The following is a 13358-nucleotide window of genomic DNA, read 5'->3' on the forward strand; positions in this document are numbered from 1 at the left end:
CCCTGCAGTCACCATGCCAATTGCACGCTCCCTTAAAACTCCGAATCTGTGGCATTGTGCTGTGTGATGAAACTGCACATGTTAGAGTGAACTTTTGTTGTGAGCAGCGTAAGACACACCTGTGCAGTAATCATGCTGTCTAATCAGCATCTTGATGTGCCACACCTGTGAGGTGGATGGATTATCTCAGCAAAGGAGACGTGCTCACTGACACACATTTAAACACATTGTGAACAATATTTGAGAGAAATAGGCCTTTTGTGTTCATAGAAAAAGTCTTAGATCTTTGATTTCCGCTCATGAAACATGGGAGCAAAAACAAAAGTGTTTATATTTCTGGTCAGTGTAAGAACAGTTACTGTAACAGAGACTCTCACGGACAGTCTAACTTTAGGCCAGTGGTGTGTGTAGGCTGCTCTTTCCATGTATTCCATGTGCTCTATACAGGAGAGTGAAATGGAGAGTATTCCTAAATGGTGTTTTGGATATGTATGCACATTTTCTTTATATATACATATATTATTTTATAGTTTTCACATCTTTATATATAATTGTATTCATTTGTTTGTTAAATAAAAAAAAAATTAAGTTAAAAACAAAAATGCATGCTGTCCACCTGAGTGGACATGTTAAAATCTCTTTGAGCTAAAGAGCAATAAAAACACTTGGTAAAAAAATCCTGACTGAGGTGGTCATAATTCATTCATGATGCCAATCTGTATCCTTAAACATGAAATCAACAGATCAGTGCTTCAGTGCTTCAGCTAAATACTTACTTCAGTCACAATTTTCATTTGCTGATCAGTCACATTACTCTAATCCCATTATATGTAATCTATTACCTCAGAGGACAATGGCTTCCTATCCTGTTAGAGGATTATCAGGATAACATGTCATACCCAGTGCTGATCACACACACTCACACATTCATAAACACAAACACTAACAGTCTTCCAGCCGTCCTGGTGTTTTGATATTGAGGTGCTGGAATTCTGGGACATGCAGGGCGACAGGTGAGTGGAATATACACTTTGTGTGTTTCAAATTAAATGCAAAATTCATGTTAACCAAAGGATCGTTTTTAATGTTTTAGCTCATTGGCTACATTGCCCGACACTCACAGTCAACATGTCACCTGTTGGTCAAAGTCAAAGTTGCATTGCCATCGTGTGGTGATACAGTTGAAAGCAGGGATTGATCTGAAAACTTTTTTTGAAGGTGCAGGTGGAGAAGGAAAGAAATGAAAAAGACTTAAACACTTTGAAAAGGACTAATGCAGGACAAGAATGTTGATATTGTATGATTCTGTTGAAAAAAAGTGTTTTTCTGCTGCTGCACTCTCATTTCAAACATTTCCAGTAACATGTCCTTGTATTGAAGTCAGCCATGTTGTTTTAGTTTGAAAAGGGTCTTAATTTACTCAAGATGTAGAGCACATTTGTCCCACTGAAGATAGTAAAGAATTAGACATCTTGATGGGGTGCAGCCCGTTTGTAGCCCAAATACATTGACAAAAGTTTGTGTAAACTTCATCTGGACTTTGTTTCAGCTCTTCAACAGTTTGTTTCCATCCAAATGGGAGATTCAACCAGTCTGAAGCCTTTTTTCTTTTACCTGGCTGGGACCTCACACTGATGTACAATTGCTTCTCTCACTGTTTGTAATCCTGTTTCCACTTTAACTGATCTCTTCCACTACCAATCAAGAGAATGATAATGCATTATGTCTCGTGTCATTGGACCCGGCTGATCACCTTCACCGGCACCTGGCTGGGATGTTACAGAGTTTGCTAAGGTCCTGGCCGGTTTGTGTTACAATTCATGGACAAAGATTTCATGAACTTCATCTGGACTTTGCTATGGACAGTTCTTTGCAATACTGTATTTAAGCCTACAACTCAAGCCTAATTTTGGGCGAAGTCTGGACCTCATTTTGTTGCTATAATGTACGTCTGACGCTAATGATCCGGGAATTGAAACTGAGTCTACCGGTGACTTCACTTAAAGTTGATATGGATAAAAGTCAGCAACAACCAGGGATGGCTAGTTACTGAATTTTCAGGATGAAGTGGGCGTCCATTTTATTAACTATTGTGTTACTGCTCACTGGTGAGTGTGAAGCCTCTGATGAACGCTCAGACGTTGGACACGATGAGGATGTGCACCCCAACACCCTCACAGAAACAAACGGGGATGTGCTGGACATGATTATCCAAACCAGCCGGGATGTACTAGACACAAACGTTGAAACAATTTGGGACATAAACAACGACAACTATGAGGACACTGACTGGCATCCTCCTGCCTCCCTCCTGGAAACACACTCTGATCTATCCCCAGACACCCAGTCGGTGATAGACAGCAGAAACACTGTTAACACCAACCATACCTTCAACCGGATTATTGATAGTTCATCAGCACAGTGTGGCGAGTACAGCAGCCATCTGACGTCTAGCGGCCAGTGCCGGCTGATGGCAACACTGCCTCCAGTGCTGGTGGGAAAGTCACAGCAACGCTGCCCGGATATGTTTCGCTGCACGGACGACATCTCATATTGGCTCCACGAGAACCAGAACAGAAATGAACAGCTGGAGGAGCTGAGGGAGACGATGTCAGAGCTGCAGGAGGAGCTGAGGGACCACCACCATCGAGTCAAGGCCCTGCAGGTGCAGGTACACTGCTTTTTGCTAGTACAGCATATCTGTCTTTGTATGTAAAATGTGCTGGAAGCTTAACTATCTTAAAGGAATAGTTTGTTATTTTGGATATTTCACTTCCTGTGAGTTCGGACAGTTTTAGAGGAGATGTGATGGCATACAAAGTCAATGAAAAGACGCAGGAAAATGCGCCACAAATGGATGTTTGATGCTGATGTTTAAACAAGTTGAAAATGTTTAATGGGCAAATTTGCGCAAATGACACAAAGCAAAACATCTAACGATGAGAAGATTGATACCATTAAAGTAGCAAGTAGCCAGTTAGCTTAGCTGAGACGTTCTTACCTTTGACCAAAGGTAACTTGATCCACCTACCAACACCTGTAAAGCTCACTGATTAACATGTGTTATCTTGTTTGTTGTGACCGTACACATATCTGAAGTGAAGTTGTGGTTTTACGGGGTTTCTGAACTGTAACGTTTTATTGCAGAGGGGTTAGCTAACCGCTAACAGCTTATAAACATGTCAAAATGTCAAAGTATTCCTTCAATATGATGTATTTCCTATTTTAGATTCAACAGTCAGATAAGATTGATGTGTGGTGTGGTGGAAATTGTGTTAACAAAGATGATCAAAAGATACAAAGTTTGTCTTTGATTATTTTATTCTAAAGAGACTTTCAGCACAAAGGATCAGAGCATGCAGCACGAAGGTCTGTAAAGCAATGGTACCGTGTAAAGAGTGTGCTCTCCTCCTTATACAGGGTCAGAAATAGGGCAAGAGAATAACACTGTTGAGACAATAATAAATCAGTTTGGACATTTTTCTGTCGAACACAGTCCCACCGCCTCCTTACTCATTTACTGTTTCCCTCTACCATTAACACCTAGGACAGAGACCTTCACCCCGTACCACGTGTTAAAAGAGGACAGGGGAAATACAAAAACAGTAAAGGACTTTAAGCATAAGCAGAATTTTTACATTACATTTGTGAATCGGTTGATCGGTCTGAGCAGCACTTTGGTCCACCTTTACGAAATTCATGTTCCCCAAAAGATGAATACAAATGACCTCGTTGACTTTGGTCTAGCATCAACAACAGGTCAACAAGTTTGCCTCAGTTGTTCTTTGATATTCAGACTAACAGCTTGCTCACAAGCTAAATGTTTTAGCACAGACAGGAGACCGGAGAAACAGCTGACTTTGAAATAATATACAATCACATACATTTTAAAACTGAACAGAAAGCATACAGGCAATGCTACAAACGCAAACAACAACAATGATGATGTTGCTTTAAAAGATTATTCTGGCAGGTAAAACACAACAGCCACCTATCTCCCTCTCTGTTTATCTCTCTGTCTTCATGTTAAGTCCTCCTTAACCCTGAATGCTAAAAGGATTAGCTGCAGGCATTTTGACCCTTCTGAGTGAGACACTGCCTGACCCACAGAGTAGGTTTCTGGAACTGAGTGTCTTGGGGACACCCCTGGTCAATACCAAGTTAAGACTGCAGTCTGACTTTGTGTCATTTGTTGTGTTTTTAAAATGGTGCCATGGTTTGTCCTGATAGAGCAGTAGACCATATTTTATCTTCAGATTTGAGCATTTAAGCTTCACAATTGTCTGAATTTATCTACTTTTGCGTCATCTAAATGAAAAGTATTCACTTTGATGATTCGCCATAGATAATTCAGTGTATTGTTCCATGTTAAATGAAGATGAAGACAAACACAATAACACCAGTATCCAGTGACAGCAACAGTAGCCATCTAAGCATCTTAATCAATTGAGATTCATGGGATTTGATGTGGTTGACCTACAATTAAATCACATTTATATATATCAAACAATAGATTATTTTTGAAAGAATCCCATTTTCCCTGTGCATTCGTTGTCTTAACTTTACCCTTTCTTTACTGCTTGTTTCCTTTTCAGGGCAGCATTGTTTTAAGCAGGAGAACAATGATACACCTCACTAACTCCTTCTCCTGTCCTCTCTCTTTTTATCTCTTTAGGATGTAGAATGTGTTAGTTTAAAGTCTACTTTTGACCTGCAAGTTGCGTTCTCTGGAGTTTCGTCACGCCAAGACCGACACGCTGCTTTACGTGCATGCAGCGCTGCTGTACGAGCTGCAGACGCAGCTGCACAACCTGTCAGCCGCTGTGCAGCGCATGAGCAGTAACACGGGCTGCACGATAAAAGTCCTCAGAACTACACCGCTGCTCAGCATGCCAGACACACCAGGTACACATGCAACCAACACAGTGGTGAGTTGCATTAGTTACATGTTACATGATGTTCATGCAACCTTACTGTCACAAGGAACATTTAACACAATCAAAACTACACACAGCAGCAGTACTTTCCGCAGGGTTTTTTTTCTTCACTTTAAAAAGCGATGTAAGGAGGCCCCGAAGGGACATGGAGGCATACAAAAGATTGAATCAGTTTCGGTTTAGTAAACAAAAATCTAATTTTGCAGCCAATGTTTCATTAAGACTTAAGTTACCTACAGTCACATTTGTTTCCTTGGGATTGCAGGTCACAAACTGTCTATCGCTAATTGTTTTGTGTCTGTATTTGTATTGTTTATACCTTATTTTAATTTTACATCAAGTCAATGGCTTGTCTGTTAGAACCGATGAGCAAAGGTTACTGTCCTTTCTTTAGTAATGAATGTCTGAATTGAAAAGAAAAAAAGCTATTTATTTATTCTTCATAGTGCTTGATGAGAATAAATTGATAATTCGATAGATATAATTAGCCTATTGTCCGAACATACAGTAGGTTGCTCAGGAAACAATAACATAACCACAATTGAATTACAAAAGAATAAATGTTGTGTTTACATTCACAACAAACACTATGCCATTAACAGAAACAAAAACAACTCAGGATATCACAGTTTGAGTGTTTCATGATGCTGTGTGAAGCCCTGTCTCTCTGTCTCCCTCCTTCAGATGGACAGCACCTGTCTTTCTGTCCATCCGACTGTGCATCTCTGTATAACAATGGTGTTCGTCATTCTGGTGTTTATACCATAATCCTGTCACCAGGCGCCATCCTGCCGGTCTACTGCGACATGGAGACCGAGGGTGAGACACACACTGTATCCTGCACGCTGTTATCTATTTACACGTGTATGCAGCATGTCCAATATGTGTGGGTGCACTCAGTGGTGCAAACACTAAGGTATAGACACAAAGGCACGTATACATTGACGTATACCTGTCTGACAGCTAGGGGCAACCTCCATTCTTTCTAATGACCAGCAGGGGGCGACTCCACTGGTTGCAAAAAGAAGTCAGATTTTATAGAAGTCTACGAGAAAATGAGCCTACTTCTCACTTGAGTTATTACCTCAGTAAACATTTTCCTGATCAGTTTATGTTCTCAACCGCTAGTTTTAAGTCTTCTTCAATACAGCATGATGTTCATTTTATAATCTATAAACGATAAAGCAGGGTATGTATAGGGCGGGGGTACCAAGATGTCGACGGCCAAAACACAAAATTCGATGCTTGTGACATCACTGTGACTACGTCAACTTCTTAATTAAAGACGAGGGGTGTTGCAATTAAATTGACTTTTATTTTCTAATTTTCTATAGATATTGCGATGATATCGTTATTGTGAATTATTTTGGCCAGAATAATTGTGTAGTGAAAATCTGATGTTGTGACAGCCCTAATACAGTCTATGTTGTACAGTATATCTGTGAGTGTATATATCCACTATACTCTGTGTGTATAAATATACGTGAAATTGGACAATATGCACAACCAGCCAGGACTACGAATGTCTGTCAGTGTACCATATCTCTCATACACCTACTGTACATGTGTGTACATTTATATGTCTTTCTAAGTGTGTATACCTTTGTATATTAGTATAACAATTAGGGCTGTCAAGCGATTAAAACAATTTATCTAATTAATTAAAAGCTTTGTGATTAATTAATCGCGATTAATCACATATATCAATATTTGCTGTTCATATTTTTGTCGCGTAATTTTTTTCTGTGATTAATTAATCGAAATTAACGCGTTAATCCGACAGCCCTAATAACAATATTTAAACATCACATATGTGTATGTGTGTGTGCTCCAGGCGGGGGATGGACGGTGTTTCAGAGGCGGCGCGACGGCTTGGTGAGTTTTAATCGTGGCTGGTCTGAGTACCGCGACGGCTTTGGCGAGCCTAAAGATGAACACTGGCTGGGGAACCAACAGCTCCACCTGCTGTCCAACCAGGAACACTACAGCCTCCGCATCGACCTGCAGGACTGGAGCCACGCCCACAGACACGCCCTGTACCACAGCTTCAGGTAGACAGACAGAAAGTGAGTCTATGGAAGACAAATAAGTAGTAACAGTACAGAGGCAACTGTAGAGGACAGGTAACTGGTAACTAAGGGGTTGTGGTTTCTCCTGCAGGATAGAGAATGAGGAGAACCAGTACCGCCTCCATGTGTCCGGTTTCAGTGGAACGGTGGAGGATTCGTTTGGTTGGTACCACGACCAGCATGGCTTCAGCACGCCAGACACCGGCAACCTCTGTGCCGAGATCAGCCATGCCGGCTGGTGGTTCCACCAATGTTTCTACGCCAACCTCAACGGCGTCTACTACAAGGTAGGACTGTCGACATAACCACGCTCAAGAAGACAGAACAAAGTCAACACATTCTCACACTTTACTCGTCAAACTTGTTGGTCAGTGGCCGTACTCATTAACATGTGACGCTCTAGGTAACCCTCTAGTGTCAGTTTTGGACATGTCACTTTCCACTCGTTACATGCATAGTCTTTTCAAAATAAACTTCCAACGTACATTTACTTAAGCAAGAAAATTACTTTGTTAGGTTTAGGCAACAAGAGTACTGGGTTAGATTTAGGAGAAGATTTGTGGTTTCGGCTAAAAGCAAAATAACGTTTGTTGCGTAAAACAAGTAAGTTTGTTACGTAACTGGTGTTAGTTAAGTACCTAAGTTGCGTAACAAACGTAAGGTAAAATAAGTCAACATTGACTTTTGGTTTCACAGGGGAAACGAACAGCGGTCTCCTGACCGTCTAATAATGACGCAAATCGGTTTACATTGGAGTTAGTTGAAAGCTAAGTGCGTGTCATAGGTGCGTCGGTACCAGACACCGAGGGGCACTGACCGAGCGAAGGTATTTGACGAGTTGAGAGTGAGATCGGGTGGATAAAGTAGAACACTAACGGCACAATGAGGAGGAGTTGTCGGTCACGGTTATGAAACACAGCATTCAAAGTTGGTCCCTCCTCCCTGGTCTCTATGTTACCGAGGTTGACCCGAACACAGCAAAATAAGAACATCCAGGCAGAGAGCTGCAGGGTCTCAGATACAGACACCGCAACACACTTCTAGTAGGTCATAAGTGATGATTGAGAGGGAGTGTTTTTGCATGATTCTATAGATAATAATAAAAAAAGGAAAGCCTACTCATTGTGCCTTTAATGTTAAAACAAGACTGTGGTTATGTTGTATTAATATTAATATTCACTTACTCTGTCAAGCGTCTTGGAGTTTACAGAAAAGCTGAATACAAATAAAATGTATTATTATTATTATTATTATTATTATTATTAATTTTGCAGCGGTGGAAAGTAACTAAGTACATTTATTCATGTATTGTACTTAAGTACAATTTGGAATTGGAATCTACTTTACTATGTATTTTCATTTCCTGCTCATTTATACTTCTACTGCACTACATTTCAGATGCCAATATTGTACTTTTTAATCCACTACAACACATATTGTATAATGCATTATTATAGGTTAGGATCAAACTTTATTGATCCCTTGGGGAAATTCACAATCTGTATATATAGTTTAAAATACCAGCTGCAACATTAAAGGGTCGAACACATTAAAGCATCAATAATTATAATTACAAAATATAACTGTATAATAATATAACTAAATAAATTATTTAGAAATGGACATTTGTGTAGAATGAGTACTTTAACTTTTTGTACTTAAAGTACATTTTGATGTTAATACGTTTGTACTATTACATAGTAGAAATGTGATGGCAGGACTTACTTGTATTTCTACACTGTTATTACTACTTTACCTCAAGTAAAAAGTCTGAGTACTTCGTCCACCACTGAAATTGTGTTTTTTTTTACTAGGGGGGGCGCTACTCTCTGAAAGCTCAGAACTTGCTCGGGCCGGACGGCATCGTCTGGTTCTCCTTGAAGGAATCTGACTTCTACTCGCTGAAGGCGGTCACCATGATGATACGACCACGCAACTTCAGGCCACGCTTGTCGCCATAGTGATGGAGCCAGTAATACTCAATATGTATTAATTTGCTGCTGAAAATAGTCCCCAATTTATGCACCATTTCCACCTGTGTAAGTAACATTTGATCAAAACTAGTCTCCAGCGGTTCTAAGAATTTACTGAGCCTTTAAAAAATAAAACTATCTTTTTGAGCCATTTTCTAATTTACACCGTCAGGAGGATCCAATGGATAAAATGGCAATAAATGGTGAAACATATCCATCCCAGTTACTCAAAGTCCAAAGTGATGTCTTTCAATGTCGTCTTGTTTTTTGTCAGTCTAAAACCTAAAGATATTCACTTTAATGATACAAAACTGAGAAAAGCAGGAAATCCCCATATTTAAGGCTGAAAACTGTATTTTTGCATTAAAAAACAGATTGACATCGTCCCCTCTCTGCTGTTAGCTTTGTTGCACCTGTCAGGGTGGTGCTAATTACACCTTTATTGTTCTTATCAGTGCATGGAGCCTGATGACCACAGACAATGCCTAGCATAGTTCTTCCCACCTTCAACCTGAGCAAAGGTGTATATGATTTAAACAAGTCTCATTGTGCACAACACACAAACAACATTTACATCATATTTATTTATTGGAACAGTTACAGGTTTTAATAGATACATCTACAGGACTTCCCAAAGTCACAAACATCCTTATCTGACTAGTGAAGGATCAGTGTAAATTCAGGCAGATTGTTTTTTTTTCAGCCATGCAACCTGCACAGGTGAATGACTAATAAAACATTCTTTACAGACAGACAGTAATTCAGTAAGAGCTCAGCCGGTCTTCCTGCTGCTGCTGTTGTGTGGTGAAGATAGCTTCCCCCTTATACCGCAGGAGGTGGAGGGTGTTTATGTGGGGCGCTCCCTGGGGCGAGTGACGAACTGCCACCACAGAGGAGGAAGGTCTCCGTCCGTGCGTGCAGGAGGAAGGGCTTCGGTCTTGGGGCCGTCGGGTTGAGTCTCAGCCTGTAGCTGGGCGACCTGAAACCAGACAGGAGGCCACAAGCGTTTACAACAAGGGCTGCCACTGACAGTTTTCATTATCAATTTATTGCGTTTGTCTATAAAATATCAGCGCGAAGTGAATAGATAGAAAATGTTTAGAGGAAAAGGGGAAAACTTTAAGGTGTTTAACAGCAAAACTATATTTAAATCATCCGTTTACAAACTTTCACCCAACTCACGCAGTATAATCCAAGTCTCCTTTATCCAGTCCTCTGCTCACTACTTCAAACGCATGCATTTTTCACTAAAACTATTAATAACACATCGGACAGCGCGCCTGCACAAGTCTTAGACTGTTTATGTGGCGGTATTTTAAATAGTCAGATTTTAGTGAAAAGTCATGTGTTTGTGAAGTAGTGAGCATACAACTGGATAAATGAGACTACTGCACCAGTTGTGATAGTTTGTAAACTGATGTATTGATATAGTTTTGCTGTCCGCATTTACTTCAATTAATCAAGATTGTTCTCCTATTTTTTGTTATTCAAGAGTCACAGGGTGAGTAACTGATATATAAATGATCTTTTTGTGGGTGAAGTATTCCTTTAAGTATTAGCATGATAAGTGGGTAATACTGTAATGTCTATTTCACTTTTTGTCTGGAAAAAATACCATAATATAGCAAAAAGAAGGGGAGACATGAGCCCTGGTGGTTTGTAAAACTTGTCTGAGCAGCCCACCTCTTTGTCCCAGCTCTGCAGTCTCAGTTTCTTCCACTGCTCTCTCTTGGAGAAGTAGTCAGGGTACATGGCCTTCTCTGAGGGGTGCCAGTGGTTCAGTACCCACTCTGGGACCTGTGGGGACAAAGCAGAGCTCAGGATTCTCAGTATTTTCCCCGTCATATTTTTGTCTTCAAATAAGTTGATACTAGCTCAAATATGCCACCTGATAAAAACATCTCAGGACAGAATTTCTCAGAATATGTGATGGAGTTTGTGTTGATACAATCCAGTTGCAATCCCCTTACATCTCCAGCAGAGGGCAGTTACAATATATCCTGTCACACATGTATGATTAGGATTAATAGTTTGATTAAAACATCGCTCAGCTTAAAGTAACACAAAAATATCAGAAGGTGTTATTTTAAAACAAACCACTGATTCAAAAAAATGAGATGACAAGGAGAAATAGCTTTCAAGTTCATTGTAGCTTCACAAAGCCACATTTTGGGGTTTTCTGTCTCAAACCAATAAATTAAAAAAATTGCGCAAAAAAAATCTATAGCTACATAAAAAAAATCTTAGTAATGTAAGGGAGAAAATAAGGAAGAAGAAATTATATCCACTGGGAAATTATTTCATGGTTGCTATCCACATAACCCACATAAAGCCCTGCCTCACCTTGTAGCACTCATATCTCTCGTAGGAGGTCCCTCCAGGAGAGTCGGGGAAGATGTAGGGCTGGGGGTGTTGATTTTTCCAGAACTCCTCCTCTCCTGCCTTCAGCATCAAGGTGGACATAGCCATGTCTTTCTCTTCTTTGTTGTCATCGAAGCGAGCCCGCAGAAGGCAGGCTTGGAACCGGTATGTGTATCTATAACACAAAAACAACACAACAGTTACATTTATTAAAATCACAACACAGAGGGAGAGCCACTTTTATGTCACTCTGTACAATGTGTTACTTTTTAAAGATATTTTAAAGTTGTAAATTGACTACATCAAGAATGAATTACTTAATTAAATCTCAACTACTAAAAACAGTATTAAAAACAGTTGCTTTGATTACTTTAAACAATGTAATATAATATAAATAAAGCAACCAACAACAAGAAGAAACTTCTAATTATTGAGAAGATGTGGGACTGAAACTGTGGCTTCATTATTTATTTCACAATAACAATAATAACTTTTACACAACAGTGTTAAGAGAAAATGACAACTGCCATCTGTAAATAGGCACATGCCTAACCTTTGAGCTAGTTTGATTAATTTTAGGCCAAAGTATTATGTATTATGTAAAGTATTATTAATTCGACTGAGGGTCAAGTTTAAGTATAGCTGTAACTCGACTATTCGCTGATTTCGTTGCGAGCTGGCCCCCGGTAAAAGTATAAATGAACAACTTCTCTTTAACCAATATAATAGTTTACATTACCAGCAAGTGTCAGGGATATATTACTGTTTTAATGAAGAGTATGTGAGATTATGAAGATATTTTGCAGGGGGGGCTGTCTAACTGACCTGGCCAGCAGTTAGCAGTTAGCTGTTAGCTTAGCAGCACAGCAAACAGACTGCAGTACAGATGCGACGTTGTGTATTTTTCATTATTCAAGAGCTTGAAACGAAGAAAGCTTCTCTTACCTATGAGCACACCAAGACTCGACGTGCCTCAGTGATTTCTTGTAGAGCCGCAACACTTTTTGTTGGTGAGTAAGATAGGCAGCGGCCATTTTCACTGTCCCCTGTCACCTTCTGAGCAGCGCGGAGGATTCTGGGATTTTCTGGTATGCGGACGTTATAACCGTAAATGCGTACACAATGCGCAAAAGCTATTTCTTGTCTTGACGCTCTTTGGTCAGGAAAGGACTGTGGTGGAAGAAGTACTCAGACATTTTATTTAAGTAGTAAGTAGTAATATCATAGTGTAGAAATAATACAGGTAAAAGTAATTAATTCAAAATCTTATTTAAGTAAAAGTACAAAACAGACAGTATTAGCATCCAAAGTACGTAAAGTAGTGATCATTATGCAGAATGGTCCATTTCAGAATCATATTTGTATTGAATTATAAATATTGATGCATGATGCGTAAACATCACTAATGTTGCAGCTGGTAAAGGTGGGATACATTTCAACCACTTTATATACTGTTTGCTTGATTGATCAAATATAAAGGCTAATAATAAATCAAATACATATAAATATAAAACATACTATATAATAACTATATGCTGCTGAGTAACTTAATCTATATTAACACATTATAATGTATTAGTTGATTACTATTTTGTATTAATAATCTGACTCCGTAAAGTAACTAGTAACTAATGTTGTCAACTAAATGTAGAGCACATTATTTCCTTGTAAATTGTATCGGAGTAGAAGTATAAAGTAGCATACAAAGGAAATACTCAAGTAAAGTACAAGAATCTTAACATTGTTCTTGAGTACAGTACTTGAGCAAAATGTATATAGTTACATTACACTACTGGTATTGATAACTAATTACAAGCAAATTTGCTCCACATTGTCATAGATTAACGGGGAAAGTAACCAACATTTTTTTTCATAAATGTAGCTTCTCTCTAATACAGTGATTACGGTATTGTAGTGGTATGGGATTGGTGAGAGCTGCATGTGTGTCTCTTTTTAGGAGTATTTCTCATATAACCATGGCTCATCACAAATTCATTGGTAAGACACTTGTGCTTTAT

General features: G+C 39.3%; 3 protein-coding genes across 3 annotated transcripts in view; 2 read left to right on the top strand and 1 right to left on the bottom strand.

Annotated features, from left to right (window-relative positions):
- Positions 1–2062: 2062 nt before the first annotated feature.
- LOC115016066 (microfibril-associated glycoprotein 4-like) lies at positions 2063–9319 on the top strand. Its single transcript, XM_029443728.1, has 6 exons — positions 2063–2494; positions 4719–4905; positions 5622–5756; positions 6772–6988; positions 7098–7293; positions 8821–9319. Exons 1-6 carry the CDS (start codon positions 2063–2065, stop codon positions 8965–8967), a joined length of 1314 nt encoding a protein of 437 aa, XP_029299588.1. The 3' UTR covers positions 8968–9319.
- Positions 9320–9544: 225 nt separating this feature from the next.
- ndufb9 (NADH:ubiquinone oxidoreductase subunit B9) lies at positions 9545–12420 on the bottom strand. The gene is made up of 4 exons (XM_029442498.1): positions 12286–12420; positions 11323–11515; positions 10663–10776; positions 9545–9958 (listed from the first exon to the last, which is right to left on the bottom strand). Exons 1-4 carry the CDS (start codon positions 12372–12374, stop codon positions 9827–9829), a joined length of 528 nt encoding a protein of 175 aa, XP_029298358.1. The 5' UTR covers positions 12375–12420; the 3' UTR covers positions 9545–9826.
- An 802-nt stretch (positions 12421–13222) lies between these two features.
- Positions 13223–13358, top strand: part of tatdn1 (TatD DNase domain containing 1) — a 5433-nt gene continuing 5297 nt past the window's right edge. Inside the window, exon 1 of the mRNA XM_029443161.1 lies at positions 13223–13338. Coding sequence (XP_029299021.1) covers positions 13260–13338 — 79 coding nt within the window. The 5' untranslated portion in view covers positions 13223–13259. The remainder of the gene's footprint in view (positions 13339–13358) is intronic.

The sequence above is a fragment of the Cottoperca gobio genome, chromosome 11 (genome assembly GCF_900634415.1).
Source record: "Cottoperca gobio chromosome 11, fCotGob3.1, whole genome shotgun sequence".
Lineage (NCBI taxonomy): Eukaryota > Metazoa > Chordata > Actinopteri > Perciformes > Bovichtidae > Cottoperca > Cottoperca gobio.

Coding starts and splice junctions, on each gene's coding strand:
- ndufb9 (XM_029442498.1), bottom strand. CDS start 12,374: ATGGCCGCTGCCTATCTTACTCACCAACAAAAAGTGTTGCGGCTCTAC. Junction 10,777..11,322: donor AGAGATATGAGTGCTACAAG/GTGAGGCAGGGC, acceptor TTGTCCCCACAG/GTCCCAGAGTGGGTACTGAA. Junction 9,959..10,662: donor TGCAGAGCTGGGACAAAGAG/GTGGGCTGCTCA, acceptor GTCTGGTTTCAG/GTCGCCCAGCTACAGGCTGA.
- LOC115016066 (XM_029443728.1), top strand. CDS start 2,063: ATGAAGTGGGCGTCCATTTTATTAACTATTGTGTTACTGCTCACTGGT. Junction 4,906..5,621: donor CAGCATGCCAGACACACCAG/GTACACATGCAA, acceptor TCCCTCCTTCAG/ATGGACAGCACCTGTCTTTC. Junction 6,989..7,097: donor GCCCTGTACCACAGCTTCAG/GTAGACAGACAG, acceptor TTTCTCCTGCAG/GATAGAGAATGAGGAGAACC.